The sequence below is a fragment of the Solenopsis invicta genome, chromosome 13 (genome assembly GCF_016802725.1).
Source record: "Solenopsis invicta isolate M01_SB chromosome 13, UNIL_Sinv_3.0, whole genome shotgun sequence".
NCBI classification, from domain to species: domain Eukaryota; kingdom Metazoa; phylum Arthropoda; class Insecta; order Hymenoptera; family Formicidae; genus Solenopsis; species Solenopsis invicta.
The window spans coordinates 373,575-400,610 of record NC_052676.1 but is presented as its reverse complement, the minus strand read 5'-3'; the positions used below and the strand labels follow the sequence as shown (position 1 = coordinate 400,610).

Here is a 27,036-nt window from a genome sequence, read left to right as displayed (position 1 = left end):
ATGGACACGACACTGTTTAAAAAATATTCTCCACTCTCACGTATGCCCGAATAAACGTTAATTATTAACGAATGTATCGTCAAAAGTAATAATATATACGCACATAGAGATAAAATTAGTTTTCAGTAATAAAAGAGATAAAATATTAAAACGTAAAATGTGAGCCGAGCTACAAGGACTCATTTTTGTGCAAATTACAGTTGATATCAGCAATTTGATAATAAGAAGATAACGAAACAGTTTATTGCGACGTTTTGCGACGTTGGTCGCGCGAAACTCCATTATTCTCCGTTTGAAATAATAAAAGCAATGGATTTCTTTCGCAAAGCCCACCTTCTCGCAAAGAAGAAGCCTTCACCACGGTAAATCTCCTTCTCGCCCTACTAATCTTTTAAAAGGATGAGGAAGAAGTGGCGGAAGTCGATTCGCCGCGTCGCTATGTCTCAATGAAAGTCCAGAAAGGTATATCAGCTTTGCGCCAAACTCGATCAAAAACCGAAATTTTCACTCGACATAAACAAAACCTCAACGGAGTGTGACAAAAAACCATATTATTTTTTTTTTTTTAATATTTAATACGAAACAATAAAATCTCAATGCATTTCTGTAAAGTCTTCATTTTCTATTTATTGATTTCAAGATAATCTTTCTCATAATTTATCTGACAATGAGTATGTGTGTGTGCGTATATCCAGCATATCTATTTATTACATCTATCGTATCTATCATGTTTTATTATTGTGAGAAATCAACAAGTATTGTGCTCTGTATATAACAATATCTATAATATTATTATTCTAATTTAACAATAATTTTCCATTTAAGGACAATATACGCATTCCATTGTTTAAAATTACGCAGATCTTCGTTTATCTAGCGGAGGCAGCTGTCGCATTAATTCCGAACAAATTGGAAGACATTTTTATCATATTTAATACAAAAGCTTCTATATGAAAGCGCGAAAACGCGACGTGACAACGCGATAATGTGACGTTAAACTCGTGACAACGCATAATGGAAAAAATTAATGGAAACATTTTAAAAAGTACGGGGGATTCGTCATTCCTCATATAAAACCATACATAACATTTTCACGTGCATCCGATTTTGCATTTTTTCTTTTTGGCAAACGGCTGCCGTGTAATCCGGAACAAACGAAAGGATTACACAATTTTCACAGCAACTCGCCAATCCCAACCGAGAAGTTTAATACAATGTTTTTTTCTCTAGCCTGATTAAGCTTTACCGAAAGCTCTCTCTTTCTCTTTCTCTTTCTCTCTCTCTCTCTCTCTCTCTCTCTCTCTCTCTCTCTCTCTGATCTTCGATGAACATCGTAATTATTCGATATATTAGAAAAGAAAATAATTTAGAGAACAAAATATTGTCTTTCTCTCGCAATTTTTTCTTCTAATCCACAATTATTCAGCTTTAATCTTATCAAAGTTTTATTTTTTTTTGTAATTAACTATTTAAGTTCTTAAAATTTTCAAGTCCATTTTTTAACGCAAACTTATTTAATTTTTAAAGTATACACTTCATATTTATAGACTAAAGAAAGTTTCTTTCAACAGATTCTTGAATGCTTTCATAACATTTGCATAAATTAATGTGTGAATATTATTGTACATTACTAGTTACGCCATATAGCATACATATTTATTTGGTTTAAAGGTTTAAAATAATTTATAATCTTGATAATATGGAACAGACTATTATGAATACATTCAATGTCAATCAAAGATCCCACAATGCTCTCAGAATATGATACATTCGAATAGAATCGGAAAATTGTGCCTTTCGCTATTTTCAATCTGATCCTTGAAAACGTTGAAAAGAAATTGTTGAAATAAATCATTGTGTCTTTCTGGTGAAAATTAAAATTCCGTTCTTTTTTTCTTTCTATGATTCCATATTTCCATAATGTAATTAATGGTAAATCTTAACACCTGCCACATCTGTCGCAAATCCATAAAAAATCTCCAAGTAATAATTTTTCAAATCTATCAAATACAGTGAAAACAAAAATCGAAAAAATGAGATTATAAAAATGAAAACTGAAGGGATGTCATTTATCTGGTACAAATATAACAATTAATGCTTGACCATAAATTTATTAATAAGAATCCGTTTGATCGTAGCTACGTTAAAGGATAATAAGTTTATCCTTTTATCTGATGCGGAGAACAAACGGTCAGTAAAAAAATATGACTGATATTCGCGTATTATTACTTTTCCTATGCAAAATGAAACCAGAGAAATGTAAAGGTCGTTAATAAAGCCGGATATCAATTCGTCGATAAATCGATTATCGCGTGTCATAGCTTATCTTCAAATACTCCGATACTAAATTTTCTAAATCCAAAAATCTTCAAATACAGAAAGCTTTTATTTTTTAAATTTTACATTCATATCTATTTTTCAAACTTTGTGTGTTTATCAAGTCGACCTGCTTTTGCGTATATATATCTTTAATTCCAAATACTAGTACCCTAATATAATTTTTTCGAATACAAGCTATGATATTTTACCATTATCATTATTTTGCGTAACGTTGTAAAACACTATTAAATACCATTAATACAATAGTGAATACTGCTACAAAGCACACACTATTTCGTACACGTGCGAGTCAATTCAATCAATTGACCAGTAGCAGGCCTATTTGCATTTACCGCCAGCCTCCGAGAGAATGCCACAACAGACGAGCCGGAAATTAATGTGTTGGTTTCCTAATTGCTGACTAAAAACACTACTACGGCCGTAGCGATGATTACACTGCAAGTCTAAGTGTGTAAAATGTGTAGTCACCTTTTACGCATTTGCATTTTTTATGCATTAAATTAAATTTATGCGTGTAACTTTTGTAGTCGTTAAACGGTTAGACGTGTATCAATAATAAATTACACGTCTAAGGATATAAAAAAATTAGCCGCATAAAAAGTGACTGCATAATTTTATACACAAAAATACACACTTGGTTTTGCAATGTAGTGTCGTCCCTGAAACCGAGTCGCGCGTTATGAAAAAATGGTTACGATGTGTAGGAATGAACATCGATACATTTTAATTTCAAACCCAAAACTACAAATGTTGTATTGATGTAAAACGATCGATGAGACACTCGCGAGGCGAGTGTACCGCGCAGGTAAATAAACGTCATAAGAAACAGTAATGTAGAAAACAGTAAACACAATAGGTTATTCACTCATCCCATGGTCGCTCTGCCGCTCCCGACACACCAAACATAGGCTCCATAGCACGCACACACACGCGCTACTCACGCTAAAACGCAACGAATACGGGACTAATTGCCGTGGGCCGATTAAAAACGCGATTCGAATGCGCTTCGTTTCGCGCGTCTCCGACGTGACGTTGACGGCGGATGACGTCAGCGTCACGTCGGCAACTTCACTCCTCTACCGCCGCGCCGCGCCGCGCCGCGACACGACGCCAGTCAAGCTAGAGTTAAGATGCCGAATCGCGCGCGCGCGCGCGCGACGTGGTTAATCTTCGCTTTCTATACATGCATGCGTTAGCGCGCGTTACATCACGCGTCAAACATCCTGTGCGTGCACGGAAGCCGTCTCGATTTTGGCCTCTTAACCGTAACTTTAGCTCGCGTTGTGTCGCGCGCGGTAAATCGCGGAGTGAAGTCGACGCCGTGCGCCAGCTCTCTCTCTCTCTCCCCCGCCCGCCAAACGGAACGAAGCGAAACGCTCTTGAATCGCGTTTAATCGGGAATTCGCGTACGGCCTGTGCAATTGGCCTTGTATTCGTTGCGTATCGGTAAAAAACGCGCGCGGGTGTATGTGCTATGGAGAAGCAGCTGCGAAGGATTCCGAGAGAAGGAGCACGACCATGGCTCGATCAGCGCCGGGCAGCGCGACTGGGGAGCGAGGTGGTGAGTTAACCTATCATTTCTATTGGGCTCCCTACATTGCAAAATGTACATCCAAGTGTGTATTTTTGTGTATAAAATTAGTTAACATTTTTTACGCATTTATGTGCATGTAATTTTTGTACTTTTTACATGGTTAGACGTGTAATTTAATATTGATAGCCGTGCAGACGTGTAAAGTACAAAAATTACACGCATAAATTTAATTCAATGTGTATAAAAAATACAAATGCGTAAAGAGTAACTACACGTTTGACACACTTGAAAATGTAGTGTAGAATAGGGAGGTAGGGAGACGTAGGGAGACGACGCATATGTACATACCATCACGGCAGATTATTACGACATTCCACTAGGAATGTAGTAATATTCGAGAGACAATGACATTCGATACGACTTACCAGCGACTTACCAGTTTAATTAAAAAAATGAATAAGCTACGTACAGTGAAAATGCTTTACTTATAATGAACTTTATTTGTAATTTCCGATTAAAAATTATGCTATCCACTTCAGCTATATTAGATTTTTATATCAGAAATGAAAAATATAATGAACAAATTCTTACAACTTGTTATAAATCTATGTAAATGACTTTACAAAAGTTAAATTGGTTAAGGTCAAGTTAGATTGTATTAGAATTCTCTCTGGGTTAGGTTTAAATTAAATTAGAAATAGAGATGCAAATTCAAGCTGGAATTAGACTAATTTATGTTTTATTTCTAGACATTGATATTTTGTTTAGTTATGAAGTAGAAAATCTAATATCTAAATATGCTTAAGAGCATATTATTGAACTACAACTAAATATTAGAAATTTGCATGTTAAACACGTTTAAGTAAATAAACGGGCATTGAAAGTTTATATTCAGAACAATACGTTTCCCATTATTTGCGCAAGATGGGTCTCAATTTACCGCAAATAAGGATCGTTCGCTTATCGATTCCGAACACGTTCAGGACTCGTGCTACTCACTGCCCTCATATGATTGAATTGTCAAATATTTAAGTGTCGAATTCTGAATTAGTGCAATTTATCGTGAAACTTTTACGAATTATCAAAATGTTTCATATCTAAATTCGTTAGAAAAAAATAACAAATACGTAACAAAATTGTTTAAAGATCTCAAGAAGAAATAATAGGTAAATAAAAATCACAACTACGAGGATAATAGAATAATACATGTTATAGGGTATTTAGCTGTATTATATAAACTCTTCCTAATTAGTCTTGTATTGTTTCAAAGAATAATCATCTATTCTCTCTTTTCATTCTTGCATATAATCTCAAATGTCGGATGATTTAAAAAAAAAAAAATATATATATATACACACACATACATATTCTCCGTCTTTTAAAGAAAAAGGAAATAAAATCTTTTTATGAAATTTCTTCTTACTTGGTTGTAGAAAAGAATTTTCAAGGAATTTATTAATACTTGAATTGAGAAGAAAAAGTTGAAAAATAATTGCGTGCTTGGAATTTCTTAACATAAAATATTAGTAAAATTATTCTAAAGTAAAATACATTTAAATGGACTGCAGCAATTTTGGGTAATCACATCACCAGCACAAGCAGATTCGCCGTTGTGGCGTATTTGTGAGAAAATTTATGCGATGTAATTTGTTATGCTAAATAAAATGCACGATTTGTGAAATTGTTGGACGCAGACCAATAGAATCTCAACGTTTTTGTAGCACCTATGGGATCTTAACTAATGTATTCGGGTAGAAAATCATAGAGCGCATTTAATAGTGTAGCAATTTAAATACGCTTTGTATAAGCAAATTTTATCAGTGATTGCGCGTTAAGATTGCTCAACAATCTATTGAAATAAAGCAAAAGGAGATAATCATTTGCAAACATGCAATGAACCGATATGCAATAAACCAACGGCAAAATACCAAATCTCAAGAATAACAATCCTATAAATACATTTCATATTTGATTTCATATTTGAAGACACTTGATAGATTTTTGTAATGCTATGTATTTTGTACACAAACCACTTTATTATATTACATTAAAACAGTATCTTATTGTATTAATTAAACGTGTACACACTTATTAAATTACAGAACCAATAGAAGAAGAAAAGTAATATTATTATATAAAGAATAGATTCATGAGAATATATGAAATACTTTTATGCGGAACAGATGAGTCCATGCTGCTTTTTATTTGCTCGGCAGTACATGAATATTTCAATTACGCACCATTACCATCGCCATGAATATGAAATTAATTTCTATCGCGAAACGATGATTGACGCGAATTCTACGCAGCGACGTTTTAATTATTGTACTTTATATGGCTATTTTTGAAAATTGATGATCTAGCAACTGAGACAAAGTTAGTTTGAGTTCTCATTTTCTTTCCTCGGACTTATCGTTTCTCTCCACTTTTGTTCTTTATTTTTAGATATCAGGCCAATCGCCTCCTTCGATTGGAATTTTACGATACATCGAAATTTGTGCTATTGACAAAACAAAATGTCTCCAGAAAGGAGATGACGAAACGTATTTCCAAGTTTTATTCTTCTATTATTCTTTTCCTCTCCTTATTCGAACTTGTATCAGTAATTGTCTATCTGCCGATCGAAACGCAGCGGAATAAAATGAAGAAAATATTTCCGAAGAATGGTCAAAAAAAGTTAACATGTCATTCTTCTATTTTTTTCACTTGAGTAATATATAATGTAGATTTAAAAAGAGTACAGTCTCTAATTGATTGCTCACATAACGTTATAGTCAACTTACAACATAACAAAGCTGACACAGAGTAATAAACATTCCTTAGTTACGAGCAAAATCTGAAACGGCTACAACATACGAAAGATAGGAGAGAGAAACGAAAAAATAATGTCGCGAACTTTTATTTCTACAAAACAGCATATACCTCGATGTTTCTCGCGCGCGCACACACACTAGTCTACAGATGCATTATATTACACATATACATATATACAGAATAAAGCATCCGTGTTCATAGTAACATGCAAACGAATATATCTCATACGCACTGTGCATTCGCTTGTGTGGCCTTTATTTTTTTGCATAAACAATAAAAATAATTTCGATATTAAAAGAGATAATGACGGAAGGAATGTATAATAAGTCGAAGAATTTTGAAATAAATACTTTTAAATAATTTTTTAAAATACTAATTATCGTTACAATCACATGCTTTAATCTTCAGCGACGTTAATATTACATATAATCTTTATGTTATAACAAGTATTGATAAATTTATATCGTAAGAAAAAATTGTATATAACAGGCATGAATCATAACAATCTGTACATTTTTACGTGTTTGGCAGAGGCATGGTTAGCTGTTTATAATAAAAAGAAAAATACAGAATAAAAGAAAGAACAGAAGGTATAGAAATAAGCTCCACTCCTATCAAAGTTGGTACACGTACCCAATTATCGTCAAAAATCGCTTGTTATAGGGTGTATTGAAAACTGAGAATGTGAGATAACACAATCAGTTTGGAATTGAAAACATAAACTGGGTCTAATCGAAATCTAGCAACTTTATCTTCCTCGGTGGAGTTCAATTCTCAATGCTCAATTGCGATACAACTTCAATATATATGCATATGCATTTTATATTTATATATATATATATATATATATATATATATATATATATATATCTCCAATGCATATATAGCGTGATACGCTTTAACGCTGACATGGAATCTCGCCGCAAAACGAGAATTTCGCGAGAGGCCGTATCGTTGGCGCGCAAATTAATAATTCGCGACGCGAATAGTGCCAACGTCGTAACCGCTTCGCGTCTGTCGCGCTTTGAGAGGCGCTCATATGAGCACATATATACGTATATACGCGGTTTACGTCGTAATGGTCGTCGGTCGACACCTATATCGTTCTACAGCTTTTACTTCTGTCATCAAGTGAATTTGCCGACGTATTGATTGTGTGCCGACGCGACGTATTATTTACAAAGTTTACAAAGTCACTCTCGTATCGTCCAAATTTTACATTTTTATTAAATTTTTTAAAATGTTATATTTTTGTTAATTTTATTTTACAACTTTTACTACGTTACAATATAAGTCATTTTTTCGTACTCGTAGTATTGTAAATAACAGCGAATTTTAACCGGTAAAATTTTTTTTATTCGTCTCCTGTCTCCCAAGCAGATATAAGAGTGATCCGAGGGGGAATTCACAACCCAAAATTTTGTACACCAATGCCGATTTTTGGCATTGCTGTAAAACACTGCCGACATTTTTGTACACTGCCGACAATGCTTATTGTTAGTCAATGCCTACAATGCCGTCAATCCTATATTAAAATTAAGGCAATGCCATGCAATTATGAACACTACCGCGTGCCCATTATCATACGCCAATGCCTGCACAAGAATTCTAAAGCTTTCCCGAAGTATTCAAAAATTTTTGTGCTCAATCCCATGATCGAAAAACCGACTCTGAAGTGAGCTCCCCAACCACTGACGACAATGCCGTCAATATTATAGGTCACTGCTTACTTTTTTCGGCAGTCCACTGCCGAAATTTTGTACACCAATGCCGGCTGTGAATTTCCCCTCGGAGTGATCTTTAAAGTGCAGTCTCTTTCATAAAATTGAAAAAATTGAATATTCAGTGTCGTACATACAAATATAATATATTGTATATACGCCATCTTCTTGCTGCTTCTCTTTGTTAGTTGAACTACATTATTAGACATGCCTTCATCTCGAGTTTATTATGTCGTGTTGATTTATGTAGCTAGTGTAACGAACCTTCAGTATGACGGCAAAGCATTTAGCTGGCTATGCGAGAGTCGAACTATGTAAACGCAACCTACCGGAAGAGACGCTGAAAGAAATTGGACTCGGAACAATCCCGAGAAATTCTCTGATAACGAGCACTATCACGGTAATCGGATTTGAAATTGCTACAAACAAAAACAATGACAAGCTACACTTATCTGATGATATTTGTCGACTAAAATTTTATCCGATAGTAAAGCCGAATGATTAAAGGTTTGAAGGATCAAGAATTGCATTCGACAAATCCGACCTATTTTAAAGAATTGGATGTTAAAGTGGATAAAACGACAATGTAAAAATAATTGAAAAAATAAAAATATTGAAGAGATTTTATAATAAAAGAATTCCATGGATCAAGCTTTTCTAAATAATATTTAAAAAATTATTACTAACCAATTGAATCTGTATTACAACTTTGCTTGAATTCTCGTTTATTTTACTTGTTATATTTCACATTTATTTTATTTTTAATCAAAGCATCCATTTTATTTAAAAGATCTCAATCGATTGTCCGTATTACATTATAAATATCACGTAATGTTCCAATAAATTTGAAAATAACGTAAAACGTACAGAAACACACTACAATAAATTATTATTTGAACAAGTACAATCGAAACATTTTCGTCGCAACTGTAGTAAAAAAAAAAAATTTTTTTCTCATAAACATCTCAAAGTTATTATAATCTGAGAAAATGTTTGAAAAAAATACCAACAGAGAATCTTGTAAGATCTTGTCGCAATTATGGTAAACCACCCGGATAACGAATACAATACTCAATATATTGAATTCCTCAGAACGATAGAAAATGTATAATTTCTGTTACATCATTTATTACAAAATCTATTACTACTACGTACAATTACAATTACCTGCTCATATATGGACTCTAAAATCTTGAGATTTAGAGATTTTTGAATGAGACAAACTGTTGCATCGTTGCAACGAAGAAATATACCCTATATCCTTTGTGTTTCCACGCCCCCGATCCTTAATAATTAACCCGTTTATTGTACACTCGATCCGCAGAGACGATCACCGTAACAAAATCCTCGTCGTTAATGTTACGGTATTATCGTAGGGCCATCACTTATACAAACCGTCCCGGCACGGTTCGCGTAACGATATCAGAGTATAATGGAGCCCTTGCAGCGACGACGTGTACACAACGCGATAATACTCGTACTTACACGATACACTACACGCACGTGTGTCCACGCCGCACGCTTGTGCACTCACACGTGCGCATGAACATACAGATACGCACGGGACAAACATGTAGAGGTACTCGTTTGTATCGCTTGGGATTCGCATGACGATGGTAATGAGACCTTTGCCGGGGGGCTTTTCGGCGCACAATGCAATTCCGCTTGTTACTGATAACGGCCCCTGCAATTGCTCGTTACCTATGGCCTCGCTCTTTTTGTATCTCCCAACTTTTTTCCACGTCCATCTCTGTGATTTTCACGGTAGCACCTACTTCGTTCCGTTACGTTCCGTTTCTCGTTATATATCGAATCGAAGGTCTTTGATACATTTATAGCGTAGTGTCGTCCTCTCGCGAAGAAAGCATGGCGATCAAACGAAACGCTACTGCAAAACAGTAGTAAATTGTTAAGAAATCAAACCAACCCGAGACGGAACAAAAATACGAGATTGGTTTATAATCTCCATATATTTCTAATAAGCATTCCTGCGACAAAATTCTTCGTCGCACACAAGATGTATTTTCTTTCCTACGACTTCACTTATCGTGAAATCTTTCGCGAACGATGACTTACCCGATGACTTAGCCGATTAATCGCGACGCGACGTGCGTATAATCTAAACTCACGAATATTCGTGAGTATTTTATTGATTCTTATAAAAATTGAAAAGAAAAAAGAAAAGGTTGGGGAATGTTTGCCGTGGATGATCTTTTAATTTCCTTGTTCTCCGATAAACTTACAGCTTGTTCGATCTCGTGCAAAATTTGTTTTATCTTCGCGCTCATCCGATTATCGATATAACGAACCAACATGGCAAACTTTCAGTGGAACATTGAGAGTAAACGCAACATCGTGTGCATTTTTCAAAATGCTTAATTAAAAAGAGAATACGTGAAAAATAAGATTAAAATTAAAATTAAAATACTGTACATTATTTACATACATACACACACACACACACACACACACACACACACACACACACACACACACACACACACACACACACACACACACACACACATATATATATATATATATATATCTTTTAATTTTATTTTCACAATGCGGTAATAAATTTACTTTTGCAATAAATAATATTCTCGTAAATATGCGATAAGAAATAATTTTTGCCATTAAAGAATCCTTGACACAAGAAACATTTTGAGAAGCGAATGTCAGTACATCCTTAGCGGAAGGGAGAAATTGATCGTCTTGCGATGTGTATCACATTCAGACTCGGACGATCGCGCAAGTCGAAGTCAGAAGCGGAAGGTGAAAGAGCAGTGAGATGGAGAAGGGAAGGGGGGGAGGGGAGAAGAGTGGAGAGTGGTGGATGCGAGAGTTAAATTAGTTTCCGGGGCAAAAGCTGGCTGCCGGCCGGTTTTCAGGACTAACCCCGTGTATAATTCCAGAACAGCTCCATCAGGCTGGAACCCACGAAGAACCTTCCATCCAGACTATCCCACCACCTCCACTAGCACCACACGAAGCATCCCCTAACACGTGTGCGCCCACCACCTTCCCACCTTCCCGGACTTCGCGGGCGCTGCAGTTTGCCAAGTTAATTACCGCCGGATAATTGCACCCTATATGCCGTCCGTCTGATTAATGAGGCGCGGCTGGGCGAGGATCATCAAGAATACTAGGACCTTTGCTCGCCTTTTTCCTTTTCTCTTTTGTCCTCAAGGAGCGATTCTCCATTTCCTCGAGATAACGAGTTAATAGTTTAACCTTCGTTACGGCTATTGCTACTTATCGTTATCATTTTTTCTGACTATGAGACTATCGCACAAATATCGAAATAATTTGACATAATTTTGAAATGAATTTTACACAGACTGTCTAACTAATTTAATAGGAATTTAGAAAATTAGAGATAATTTGGAATGAACGCATAATTGAAATTGTGTTTCAATTATTTCACTTTTAATTAAATGCAGTCAAGTTACCGATTGGTTTTTCCACAGAAAAAATCAGATGTTTCTTCTCAATAGAATTTTAGTAACTTGTCAACAAAGCAAAACTCTTCTTTTCTCCTTCAATCTTTTATATTACATATTTTATTATATCTCATCCAAATTCTAAAATTCTAATATCCTTAAACCTATGGATACTTGTATCCAAGATCTATTAAAATGTGATTGCTTGTAGAGTTGGGAGAACTTGGATAAATTAATATCTGAGCAATCACGGTATTGCTCTCGCTTATCTCTAGAGGTTGTTCTGGAAAGGATTCCTTCGAGAAATCCTTCGGGAGAGCATACAGGTTCCCACAGGAAATGCTTTTCGCACAGCTTGCGGTTACCTTGCGCGAGCTTGCAAAGCAGCCGTCTTCCTCGGCTAGAATCCTTCATGCCTGAAGAGGGAAACTCGGCAAGATCTCGAAAGGTTGCTTGAAACGGCAGTAAAGCTTGATTACTGACTTTGCGTCGCGACGTCAATTCCGTCTGATATCCGCCGCACATGCTTAGGAGGACACTCTATATACGGATAAATGATCAAAGAGCGCTAATTGTTAATTAATTAACATTAGGGAATACATCAGATTATATAATCGAGAGAGATTCAGATTTTAGTGAATTGTATGTTTCGAATCAACACAATACAAAATATATATCAGACGAATTCTATAAATGAATTTAAGTTTTTTCATTTAAATAGTACAAATAAAACTTTGATAAAGTTTATTTCAAGAATCTCTCTAAATTATTATTCTCTAGACATATTATTAAAAATAAAAAAAAGATCAATAGTACCAAAACCGCTTGAATTCATATCGTGTAATATGTATAGTCAGATTGTCCTATTTTTGCCAAAGTGTACCCATTTAACCGAGTCAAATGTGAAATACCATGTGCATTTTCATTTCAGCGATTTACGAAGCTGTGCCGACAGCCGTTAGTAGAACACCGGCTTTTGCAATTCATGATCTAGAAAAGCTCCAGCAAGCTTTTCGAAGCGACGAATACAGACTCGACTGTTTGTTTTCAACGCGCGACGAGTGTAACTGAACGTTTTCAACCGCAAAATGATGCTCGCGGTCGCAGGCATCGTGTAAACACGCGCATTCAACGTGGCAAAACCGTCTTTCTCTCTCTCTCTCTTTTTTTTTTTTTTTTACGCCCTACTCTGACATATGTACTACGCTTTTGTTCTCCTTTTGCCGCAGGCCATGCCTACGCTGCATAGATGCTCATTTGCACATAGCATTGCATCGTAGCATTTAGCAGTGTCATCTCTTACTGCCCTTGTTGCCTCAAACATCATAATCAACGATATAATACACTTGAATAAAATAGATATAAAATAGAAAAGTAGTAGAGCTAATATCGAAGCAGACGTGCTGTTATTCGGATGCAGATGCAAATTCAAGTACAAGTTCAGATGAAGAAAATTTAATTACTCATAGCGCTGATTTAATAGAGTATTAAAAATGTATATTCAACTTCCTCTTCGCTAGTCGATTCGTTATAATCGTTCCTCCCAATACCATAAATCTCATTTTTTGGCAATCAAGATTTTACTTGTACTTTAACGCAAAAGGATTATGGTAGTTTGCGCGCGTATGTCCAATTTATCGCCCTGTTATCATTCACGTTCATCGATCGAGGCAATATGAATGTAATCATCGTCGCGGCAACGACATAAAATTTACTGCATCGGCTGTAAAATTTATCGTTGACTAAAACGTTCAATGGCAGCACATTCGCTGTCCGCGAGATCGTTACAAGTAACCAACGAAAATTAACGAGAGAGATCCAACATGACGAGACTATCGACTCTCCATTTCTGACGATAAGAATCGCGATAAGTATCACGTTGAAATTCAAAACTACTTTTGCAATTTTGTTTGCAATATATACGCATATATACGCAAAATTAATAACATTAAATAACATTACGATTGTAACGATCGCTTAAATTTTTATACCGCAATGCGGGTGCTACCGCTTGATTTAAGAAATATCAGCACACAAAAATATCAGTAAGCGTTACTCTATGACATGGCTTAGCGAGATGCCGGTAAGAGATACGGCACGTCTCTGATTGCGTTTCTTAGCTCACAGCCACCCCTTACTGTCCATCCCGTCTGTCACCACCCCTCTCGGCGCCAACCGCGCGCTTGTCTCTTCCCTTCTGCCTTCTCCTCTTAACAGCGCAGCTATTCTCTCTCGTGGTTTTTCTTTCGGTCCAGAAGAGTCCCAGGGTCGGATTTAACCCTTTAACCTCAGGAATTCTTTTAACTTTGCGCTCTCTCTCTCTCTCTCTCTCTCTCTCTCTCTCTCTCTCTAAGATAACGTATGACACTCGGACTTTCAACAAAGTTATCATCTTTTAAAAGTGCGAGAGAATTTATTAAAAACGTGCTTGACTATATTTGTTTATTTCATTATTACGTAAAAATTATTAGGATTGCGTAATTATATGTACTCCATTACCATTTTTTAGACTCTTGCACATCCCTCACATTGACTTGAAATTTTTTAAATTGTACATTTGTAATGAAATTTGTATGAAACGTCTACAAGTGAGAAGAAAGAACAGTCGAGATAGGACTATCATTTTCGGATTATAACCAAGTATAGAACAATACGAGTGAAATAATTAAGACACTTGACTAAACTGCTTAAACAAAAGACAACTACTAGTGCGCGCCGCGCGCCGTGTCACATATGGGACACCGCTAACAATCCTCGAGAGGTGAAAATTTGCACGAGCGGCCCTGAACGGAGACGGCGCGCTTAGAGTAAACGGGGAAGAGAAGAACGGAGAAGCTTTACAGAATTAAGGAGCCATTCGCCTTTCATTAACTCACTACGAGCCCAAGGGGGAGAGATATTCCCTTCGTGCTAACTCATCCCCAGTTTATCACTACGTAGACGGAGGGAGGCGATTCTGTCTCCGATAGAAGGACTGGACTTTTATCCTTCCGCGAGGCCATTTACCACCGTCGCTGCGCTTGGCAAATAGGTAAACGAGATCTTTCTCGATTCTCCTAAACTCTTCAACCGCGATCTAGATTGCACTACTTCGTTAATCAAGACGATAGAACGCGCAATCCGTTTGCGTTTTCCATCCCTTCCTCACGTTTATTCTTCTCCGAACGTCCTCGAGTTTTAGATTAAATTTGAAGTAATCGGCAACTCTCTCGCCTTAATCGCTTCAATACTTCTTTGGCAGAGAGGACTCCAATAAAGTAATTATAGTTACTTAGTTAACGAGTCCTAATTTATTTTCTTGTTTCCGTTGAAGGAAAATTTGTTGATTTCAACATTGATGTCGAAGTAGCACAAGTTGAAGATGCATATCGCGTTAACAAATATACAATTTTTTTTATACGGGCATACCTCCACAAGTTATTTGAAACAGTGATAAAAGTACTCTTGTTAATTCGCTCGTTTCATGTAACACTGAGACTATCACATAAACGCGTGCAAACACCTATGCATATGTGTGTATAATGAGTGTATAAAACGCGCGACGGTTCGCGACGGATTTTTTCAAAATAATAAAAGTACGCTACATTTGATATCACGTGATAATCCTCCTCTTAGTTAACGCACGTTGTAACAAATTGGGAAATTGCTCCCACCTCGAGTCTCCAAATCCGACCGCACAACCGACGAGTTAATCTTTACACGGCAGACAAGCTGCTCAAACCACGCATCGACTTTTCGAGGCTAAGACTTACCGGGATCGGAAGAGGGATGCGCCCTGGTGAGTCTGCAGAGTTGTAATGGCAGATAACGAGTATCCGCCCGCGGTGGTGACTTTGGCGGCGGCGGCGTCGCGCTCAGGAAACCGCGCTGAAGTTCCCAGCCCACTTCCTGGATGATCGAAGCTTTCCTGAAGTACGGCGTCACTTCCCGCAGGTACTTGACTGCAACGAGAAAACACGTTGTCAGAGTCTCTCGCCAACTACATCAGCTAAAAATATCAATGTTTATGTTTTATTTCTTAATTCTGTCTAAACTCTCACGATGATGGTCCCACGTAACACATCCGTCTACTTAACATTTTTACATTTACATTTTTAAACTTTTATTATTTTTCTTTTTCGTCCAATAACTTGCGCATACGCATATTTATAAATGCTTATTTCAAAAAGCATTTCTTATCGTTATGCAATGTGTTTGAATATCAATACACATGTACACTGCAGATAAAATAATATTCCATCATATTGATATATATCGTTAGTAATTAAAAGTTAATTGTGGTAATCCCAAGCTTAGCCTAAACTTTTCCATCAATAAAATAGATTTTTTAAAATAAATAATAGAAAAGTATTTATCTTCGCGTAGTTTTATAGCTGTATTTATCTTGTTCACTATAGTCTACATTCAGCATACAGAATTACAATTTATTACAATATTAAAGAAATATTATAAATGTTTTATTCCTTTTTTTTTCAAATTATATTTCATCTTCATTCAAAAGAAACGACTGCAGATTCACAAATGAGTCCATTATCGAAGAGAGGCTTGTGAGTCGTCAAAAAGAAGAAAAAAATTTATAACGAAGAAAAGCAATTTACTTTTGACGTACTTTACATTACTCGTATGAGCTGAAATGTTGGCGCGTTCAAGGACCTGCGAGAATTCGGGTAACGAAAATCCAACTTTCTTTTTGAAAGACGCGCGACTCTGAAACGAAAGTCGTGTCGCGGAAATGGAGTATCGACCTTTCAAATTGCGGGGGCTCCTCCGCTTAGTCGACATCTTGTCGGTCCTATTACGCGAAATTTAATGGAGAACGTCACGTGGCGACAGCGGCGAGACGGGAGTGGAATTCTGATGTATCGTATCCACGATGATCCAATATGTTTGCCATAAGGCTTCACGTGGACGGTATGCGCAGCCAGCTGTATTTACCCCCTTTCGATCACAAACGACATTTCCGCAGATCGCCCCAATCCTTGATTGAATGTATCAGCATTCGTCAGAGCGCCTATGACTTTAGTTTTATGGAAATTATGACAAGGATTTATCTACATTAAACTGTTGTATCAAATAGTGGCGTGCACGCGCATGTGCGAAGCACACGTCTATTTCTATACGTAAGCACGTAGCACACTGTATATAATTTAACAATTATTTATCACAGAATTGATATCAGTCGTTAAAACAAAGCCATTAATTAGCATTTGGAAAATTATGAAAATTTTTATGTCGTTTCTAATTTATTAATTGCGAAAAACTATATATAACGAGTATAGGCAATTTCTAGAGGAATGTTCCGTTGAATTAATTTGGCGGTGAAAGGGTTAAAAGCTCGGTGGATAGGAGCACGGGCGAAGATCAAGCTCCCGTCCAACTTTTCATGCGCGCACGTACTCTCCGCGACCTAGCTGCCGTATGCCGACGCGCAACGTATTTCTATTGAATTTATTTCGGTGCCGTGGACGGTGCACGTTGCTGATTGCAGCTACATCGAGCCGGTCAGGCAGGCAGGCAGGCAGGAGGCATCGGGACGCCGCGGTGGCGGCGGCGGCGGCGGCGGCAGCAGCGGCGCCGCCGGACTCGACTCGACGCGACGCGACGCAACGCAACGCAATGCTTCGCTTGCCAGTCACGTATTCCTGCATCATTTGCTATGGGTTTCATACCAGCCATAACTCTACGGATATATCCAACCCCTTTCTACTCCTCTGCTTTCCTCCTCTTCGGCCTTCGACCGCTTCAAATCCCACGCCATAACTGCTGCGTCGAAATTGTGTCCTCCCTTGCAGGTTTGCAGCTCTTAATCCGCTACGCATTCATCGCGCGAGGAAGTGCCGTCGGAATTAATCAAGTCTTGCCTGCCGTCGTTAATTTGAGCAAAGGCTGCTAATTTTCATTCGCCAGCGAGCTGTTAATCGCGGAGCGACCTTTGACAAAACAGAATTCACGACGGGATTGAATGGCATTGTACCGCTTGTGAGTCGGCGAGCATAGTGTCGCGGAATGATGTGACGAGGAGATCGGTAAGCTTTGATTGAGCTTTCACGTAGGTTTGTTTAACGGTATTGTTTAACGGCAGCCGCTACAGACTCGTCTAGTTGCATTTAGATCCAGTCGAATAGACTTGGACATTTATGATTTCTCTTGCCAACTTGCCAACTTACAAATATGCTCAATAAAATGTTCATTTGCATATGTGACGAAACAAACCAAATAGAAACGATACGAAAGTACAAAATGTAAATCAAATGCTTAAAATGCTGCTAAAAGAATGGTAAAAAATTCATATATGAATATCATCTAAATAAGTCGGTAAATACTATTAATTTAACAAATTCTTTAATCTCGCGATTTAATGAGTATTATATTTAAATAACGTGCAATTTGCGCTCTATTTATATAAAATGTACGTTGTGTACATTTTTTTCTTCAGACTCGTTATATCATCAGTCGCAGAATATCTCGCAAAATTTCTGTAATACATATTAATTGAAAAATAACTAATTGTAAGTAAACTGCATTAGAAGTTAAGAAAAATCAGTGAGGCACTTATAAAAATTGGGATTAAAAATGTCAAATTTAAATCTTTTTTATATTCTTCAAGTAACCTTATGCTGGGGCTGAACAAGCAACTTTTACGCTATAAGAAATCCAAGTTTGTAAAACAAAAAAAAATCATTGGTCCGAGAGGACCTATTACTACGTGGCTTCATCGGCACATTCTGCTCGCATTCGCCGTCGAACCGAACCAAAACGCTGCTGCTGGATAGCCAGTGCAGCGTTGCGAATCAATCGACCATAATCGCACCCGTTGAATCGCGTTCTCCCGTTTCCTGCGTCTGGAAAAAGCGTTTCGATGGCGGCCACGCGTACCGCATATCAATAGCCCATCTCGTCCCAAAAGCTGGACCTGCATCCAGGAAGGATGCCATAGCGTCATCCTCGTTGTACGACCAGATAGGAAACTAATAAACCGGAAGACGGCTATCGCGCCTATATTTAGTAAATCGATCGTGGCTCGATCCCAAGATCGTAATTCGATCTTTATACGTCACGGATCCTATCGAAGGACCATAATGCACAATTCAAATATTTGCACTAAGTTTACAAAAAATGCGGCCAAAAGTTTATCATTAATCTGCTTAGTACAATTGTAAATTTTCTTCAGATCTTAATCTTCGTTAAAATAACATATTTTAAATAATATTTTTTTTTATTAAAAAAATATAAAAACAAAATTTATACGTAATACATCAAAAGTATATTCACGCGCAAATTTAAAAAATATTATATTATTATTTTACATTTCGTAGTAAAATATTTTACTTATAGCTTCGCCGTTAATTTAACATTGGTTGCACTTTTATTTTTTACCAGTGATCTTGTTTCGTCGGCAGAATATCTCTAAAGCGAATGTTGTGGCTTGTACAGATAAAAGAGAGAATGATACCACGAAGAGCGTGTCTAGCTATTCGTCCTGGGACCGATACTCGTTTCGAATTCTCCTGTTGCGATTGGCAACAGGATTCGGATCTTGCGAACCCTTACGAGGCGAGAACCCATTTCTTTCTCCGCGACCGTAAAGCCTCCAGGAATTTCTCTCAAAGGATTCCCGTACAGCGAAACGTTCTCTACGTTGGGTAAAATTCTCGACAGATTTTTGAGTCCCAATAAATCCTGACAGAATTGCCGCAAAACATCCGAAAAAAAGGCATTAGGCTAAAAGTCTTCGTAATTTGCTTTTCATCCTTTCACCTCGCGATAAGCAAAGTTTGAGAAAAAATGAATTCTCAACTCTGCTTAGTAAAAGCCCAAACTTTTAGTATCTTAAATCTTCGAAATATAAAAAAAAAGTTTAAAATACCCATTTGTTTCGAATTTTTTTGGTAACATTTAATTGTATTACACTTTCTATAAATAATTGCAATCATATTGTCTACATTTTAACTGCAGAATGTATTTTCTCAATTTCATAAATCGAAATTCAACAAATCGCTTCAATTGATAGTCTGTATGATCTCCCTCCTAAATTCAACACTGTCACTTTTCCATAAATCGCATATCTCAGGAACATGATATCCTGTCGATAACGAGGTTGCAGGAAATGCGCGCGACATGAAAGTTGAGAAAAAATGTCGCGCGAGCTATCAGCCGAACGATTGGCAGCAGTATATATTTTGTATAAAATCGAAATTATACGATTCGATGAATGCAAAAGTAAGCATATTGGATAAATTTACTCTTGAAAAATGGATATATTTTAATCCGTAGATTATTCCATATCTATTCCAATATAATATTATATGATGAATATTTATGAATTTTTATTCTAGTAACTTGTGAGTCTTATCAAATCAGTCAGTCATCATTATCAACTTTTTACTTGAAATTTTACTAAAAATTTTCATATTATTTTAAATACATACGTACATGAAAAGAATAGTTTCGTTAAAGTATCTAAAATTTAAAAAATTAAACTAGATAGAGATCTAAAAATAATTTTGTTACACCATTCAAAGAATTATGTAGAACACTCAAGGTAGAATGTCAAAACTTTTTGCAACGTTACTCATCACACTAGATTATCCTTCATAATTATTTTAACGGTCCAACAAAATTTTTTTCAGATTTGTGTTTAGGTAAATTTTTAAATACTTGAGCGAATTTGTTCTCTCAATCTATATGTATAGCCTATGATGATAACATTTATTTTAATACATAATGAAAGAGCATAAATAAGTACATAATACACTTTGCTATCTATTCAATCTATCAAAAATTATTATATTAATAGTTATTATATTAATAATAACTATATTTTATATATGATACCGTACGAGTATCAGTAATTTGTCACAATTCTTTTTTCTCTTTCTACTTCCACAGCATGACTCTCATAACTCTCATTCGCTATAGCTTACTACACCTAGCATGTCACATGTACGCTTTACACATATTTATCGTACAAATTTATCCATATTGTCATATGACACGCGCGCACATATTTCCAATCGAAGGAGCATACAATTTTCACAATTTTTATATTCACGGTCGTTTTCATGCTTAGTTAATTTCAACTTGATTACATCTTTCGTATGTTTTTTGGACACGTGGAAAAAAAGAAAAAAGAGAAAAGAAACGTATGCATATAAAGATATAAATTATAATAAAGTTAAAAATTACTTTTTGTGATCTCAGTTACATTCAACAAAATGAATTAGGTGTTGTAAAACGCGCAAAGTTGAGCGATTCCTTAAAAATCTACCAATTCATTGAAAAGAGCAATTTTAGCCTTGTAGCATTATAGAAAAATATATTGTATAATAAGAATCAGAGAGAGAGAGAGAGATAGAAAAGAGCTTTGATATATTCTCGCATCTAAAGGATTTCGCGAAACTTCCTCTTATGGGAATCATACGATTATTCTGTGGCAATGGCGAAAAGAGCAGATTTCTTGGGCGGCTTCTCGTAACCACTTGCCCGAGAGCAAAAATCTGATGGGATCAGCCGTTCTCCTTCGGAAGCGTTGCCGGGAGAACGTTTAATCTGATAAAGGCGGGTCCGACGAATAATTCACTCAACAACGAGCGATACGAAGGAAACGAGGGAAAAATGTGCGTAGATGAAAATCGGGCAAATAAAAATCAAATAACCTGAGCTTTTAGTGCAAGAATAGATAGCATGACTATTACATCTTTTAAAATTATGCATTATATTAACGATTGCATAATAATTATTCAATTATTTTTTAACAAGCCAAAGACAAAAACAATATTAAAGAATTAAATAAAATATTTTATTTGACACACATCACTTTTAAATTTGCTAATGAATCTAAATGAAAGAAAGCGATGTGGAAAATTCTCTCTAATTTTACCGTTGCAATTTTTTCATGTATTGTTGGATAAAGAGAATGCAACGTGTGTGTTTCATCCTTAGTCAGAAATATGCTATTCTTGGCAAACTGGAAAATAATTTCATATATTTCGATAAATTTACTATTATAAATTTATGCACAAACCTAGTCATCGATGAAAAATTTTGCATTTAAAGATACAAAAAAGAAAAAATAAAATATAATTTGGGCTTGTTGAGCGTGAATCTCACGTGACACGGAGTGTGATCAAATCAAATTATGTAACTTTGTCTTTCTTTGTCTTTATGTATAAAATTTGACTGAAAATTTGATTGAACGAAACACAGCTCGCGCTGACTTTCTCAAAAAACTCATAAGGTATAGAAAAAGGTTCGTGCAATCTTTCACCCCGGCGCATTTTATTCCCGTTATTTCGATGCTTGTTCGCGATCGGAAAAGCGCTTTCGAAAACGATATGATTTACGTCAAAGGATCCTGTCACGACGTACACGAAATGGCACCTTCGCGTGAAAAGGGTATTTTCTCGGCACACACGGCGAGCAGCGGGTGTAGGAAGGACCGCTACCACCTGTCGATCCCACTGAAACGCCCGAGGGATACCGCCCTCGTGTGCGGGCGAACGATCGACTTTATTCCCTTATTCCCGCAGAGACCCTTCGTGCCAGCCTGGGCGTCACGTTACGCTCGGACGGACGTACGAATCCCGGGTACGTCGATATCCCGAATTTGATTGTCGATCCTGTTCTGTCAACAACCGAGCATTACCCGTGCGTTCGCGTTATTAGATGACGCGTGGATGTAAAGGCCGCGAAATGGAATATTCTCGCGTGAGGTCAATCCAAGTGGCGCGGACGCGAAGAAACGCTTTGATGCTATGCAACAACTTTTACGTGTTGTACAATTTATTTCTATTTCACTATATTCTATAACGATCAAAATTCTATGTTGCAAATTTTCAACACGTTTAAATTGCAAAAATTAAAATGTAAGATCCATATATTTTTATCATATATATTTATATATTCAGTTGATGCTGAAATTCGATATAATTTCTATTTTCTTGCTAAACACAGAAAAATATAAGCAAATTATTTATTAGTCTTATTAGTCTTGACATTAAGAGATCAATCGATTTTCAAGATGCCCTAAAAATAAAATAAAACGAGAGAGTGGAAGTCGATCTCCGCGTGTCCGTTGCCGACGGAAGCTATTTTTAATATCCGGCAAATCCCTTTTTCTTTATTTTGCGTTTAAGTTGATATATAGCGTAATGCGTAAAAAGTGTTATTCAGTAAAAAAATACATTCTTTCAACATTCATTGGAGTTTGAATTTAGCAAGAGGTGATTCTTTTAGTAAAAAATTTTTCCATCTTCTATAGTTTTTTTTAAATATCGTATATTTTTTTCAAAGTTTAAAATAGTATTACAAATAAAATAAGAAATATCTTTTAATAATATAAAAGATTAATGTAATTAAAAATGTTTCTATTGTTAAAAAAAAAAAAAATAAAAACATACTCTTTTTCGCCTCTGCAACAAAATTAATTTTATAAATTATTAATTAAAAGTCTGAGATTCCATAAATTAATTCAAATAATTCTTAAAATACTAGGAAAAGTATGTTAACGGTCTCTTAATTTTTAATAATTTTCAAGAAAGTAGAATGTAATTTTTTATATAAACTCTTCTATATATTCTTATAGTTCCGCTAAAAAGGCATTAGTCATGAAAGCATTTGATGTTACGATGATATTATGCATGTTTATATCAATCATGCTAACGTATTTTCAGTTTACAAACAAAAATAATCTTTATTTACGAAATCATCAGACTTTCCTCCGTTCACGGAGGTTATTGTAAAAAATATCGCGAGCCAAGATTTCTCTTCGCATCTTTGGACCCATCGTCACCACTGGACAATGCTTTCAGACTACATTTCCCTTTTTTCTCTTTTTCTTCTTTCCGCATCTTTATCTATCTTTTCTAGAGACTTTTTTCTCTCGTGGAGCTTTTGCCCAGTGAATTGTTCCGGTTCTAAAACTTTCCTTGTCAGGAAAGGACAGCACTGAAAACACGCGAATAGAAGAGATAAGGTAGTGCTGAAATATTCAATATAACGCGACTATGTGGAAATTTTCGTAATCGTCACTTTTAAATGATTCTTTCTTGATATTATCTTGTCATTTGAAATTTTATTTCCCTCTTTTACTCTTTTATTAATTATAAAAACATTCTTATTAAGCTCTACTTGTTTCTATTAAAATCAACGAAGGGAAAGAGGGTAGGAGGAAGAGGGAGAGGGAGGGGGAGAGAGAGAGAGCGAAAGAAATTCCTATTAGAAACTTATCGCAAACTTTTAATACACACAAAATAATTTGCAGTCTGTGTATGTAAATCTCATTATCATGATGAAATATCCGAAAAATATTTATCTTTAAAATGCAAAATACAAAAGTTGATTATTCGTGATGAAATTAATAAAAAATATAAATATTTTATTAATACACTTTTATTAATAAAATTTGAACGAAAAGAGTGTAGTTTCTTCAGAATAAAATATTTTTTGAAAAAGCGACACTTCCATTGCCATGCTAACAACATTGCCATTCACATGTTTATTTATCTCTTTGTATCTCTCTCTCTCTCTCTCTCTCTCTTACACACACACACACACACGCACGCGCGTCTTTTATATCATAAATGTCTTTTACACCCGACGTGATTTATTTAAGAAAGGACGTCGACGACTAGCCACTCGAAATGTTTATATTTGTTTGCGTATTCAATAAGCTTAGCTTTCTACTTTTCTTACGCGAAGCAACATCGTCCGTTACGGCTTTCGCACTTCCTTCTTTACTTAATAATCTTTACTTAAAATATACATGTTTACGTATATGAGTGTGTACAGGTTGATCTTGTCTTTCTGTAATTTCTGGGTAATATTAAAGGTAAAAAAATTATTGCAAAAATCAAAGAGATTCACTCCGTGCTGTAATTGCTCATAAGTGTTGAAATTCAAAACTTTTTGAAGTTTGTAAAATTTGTTATAAATTACACCAGGATTACATATTTAAGGTACAAAGCTTTTAAAATTTAAACATTTAAAAAGTAAAAACTCGAAAATTCTTAAAAATGCATACAATATTTCTCAAGTCAATCATGTCATGAAAATGTGAAAAGATCTAAAGATCTGTAAAGTTGAAGAAAATCTTTCATCCTATATCCAATTCATATGTATCTCTTGACAAATTCAAAAGGCAAAAGTTGATGGTAATAAAATTAACAGGCAGTCAGCTAGTCAGTCTCGCTTTGCGTCAACCCTCTTTCATTTCCATCCCTTCGCGCGTTTGCTCGAGTTCTTTCACAGTCTACATCACTCACAAGCACCCCTCTACTTAGAGAACGAACACGCGCCACCCTCACTTCTACTTCATGGTGTTGCACAGTACTTAATGATCACTGTATAAGGAACGACAGGGTGAAAAGAGACAGAAGGACGATTAAAGTCTGGAATATCGTAAGCTAAACGTTAACCAGAGGCAATGTGTAAGGAAACGGAGTGAGAGAGAGGCTAGAAAGTAGAGAAGCCAGAGAGAGAGAGAGAGAGAGAGAGAGAGATGGGGAGAGTCGGGGAAAGGGAAATGACGACTGAAGACGTAGAAGAGAGGTTGGGGATAGTAAAATATGGGCCAGACCTCGCTGGATGCTAATAATAATAATAAAGGCGAAATAAGAGAAAATGGGACTCGGGAGAAATTCACGGGCTTGTAATAAATTCAGGACGAAACAGCCGTTCCATTTGCGGCTAAGAACTCTAAGAAGAGGAATGAAGAAAAATAAAAAAATGTGGCTAAAGCACGAAAGGACAAAGCAGAATTTAACATACAAGTATTTTATTACTAGGTATGCTATGTACATGATATACTGGATATGCAAGTTTAAATGTATAATGCAAAATCGTTCAAAGTAATTACTAATTTTATTAATTTAACAAAAATTTGTTATTGAACAATTCATGCAAAATACATTTTGCACATACACATTGCCGGCACCAATTAAAAAATTGCAATTGCATTTTTGTGAGCACTTTCAATTATAATCATTTTTCCACGCTCCTTTTTTTTATTGAATACAGTAACGGTACTCAACTATTAAAAATTCAATTTTTAAAACATTATAGTTCTATTTATAAGTTTTGTATTTATATAAATATATTTTTATTTTTAACAAACAATGAGTTTGCAAAATTGTATATGTAACACACGAGAGAGAGAGAGAGGGAGAGAGAATTATAAATTTTGTGAACACTTTGTGAAAATAACTTTTCGACAAGAGAATATTATTATACAGATAATTATACTACAAATTATGCTAACGTTGAATTGTAACTGTTACATACAAATTATTTAATTCTTTTCATAATAATGCTCACTCGAGAGCAATTGTTTCTTATTATACAATAGCAATGTTAAAAATATAGATCGATACTTTTATATTAATACTTTTCATTCAAGTTGAACAATTCTAGATTGGACGCGTCATGACATTTATTCATTATGATTATTAAAGTTCACAGTTATATTTTTCTCGATCAATTTAATATAGCATAATCTGTCATTTAGTTTTTAATGTTACTTTTCATCCTTTATATTTATCAATCTATCAGAGATGTCACAAAGATTGTCGTGTTACATTTCTGACTTTAATTAATCACCGGAATGCGCTATCAAAATATAACGCGATTGGACAACCTTGTTTGTCAAATGTTGCTAAAGCATCGCTATTCGCAAGACAAAATTATTAAAAGAAATATTTAATTAACAAAAATTGACAAAAGTAAAAAAGGATATCTCATCTCACAAAAACGCAGCGCGGCGCAGAGAAAGTATTCGTTCAAAGAAATCTCAAGATGCAGTGATCATCGACGATAATGTCCGAACTAGAGGGAAGAGCGAATAAAGTGTGGAAAATCGGGAATCGCTGTTCCCGATAAGTACGCGCGGTCACGCGACAACGCGTGTGTGGTGTGAGAGCGAGAGCCAAGAGCATGCACAATGAATCGGATAGCGGATAGCGGATAGCGGATAGCGGAAAGCGCGTGGTGGTCGTGCGATGAAGCGCGTGAAGAGCACGTGCGAGCGACGTTCTCTTGGAGGTGCTCGCACTTCGCGACGGAATTTATAGGAGCGGCGCGTACAGAAAATCGCTCGAGTGCTCCTTCGCGATGGATTTCCTTTCCGCGTCACTACGTTACTATAGGGATACGTGGAGGTACTTTTGTTCTTGCGCAGCACCTGCCG

General features: G+C 35.9%; 1 protein-coding gene across 4 annotated transcripts in view; it reads right to left on the bottom strand.

Moving 5' to 3' along the window:
• LOC105199583 (beta-1-syntrophin) overlaps positions 1-27,036 on the bottom strand; it is a 209,892-nt gene that overhangs the window by 75,417 nt on the left and 107,439 nt on the right. For all 4 annotated transcript variants that reach the window (XM_039456744.1, XM_039456743.1, XM_039456745.1 and 1 more), the window contains one exon: positions 15,608-15,796. In XM_039456744.1, the coding sequence (XP_039312678.1) occupies positions 15,608-15,796 (189 nt within the window). The remainder of the gene's footprint in view (positions 1-15,607; positions 15,797-27,036) is intronic.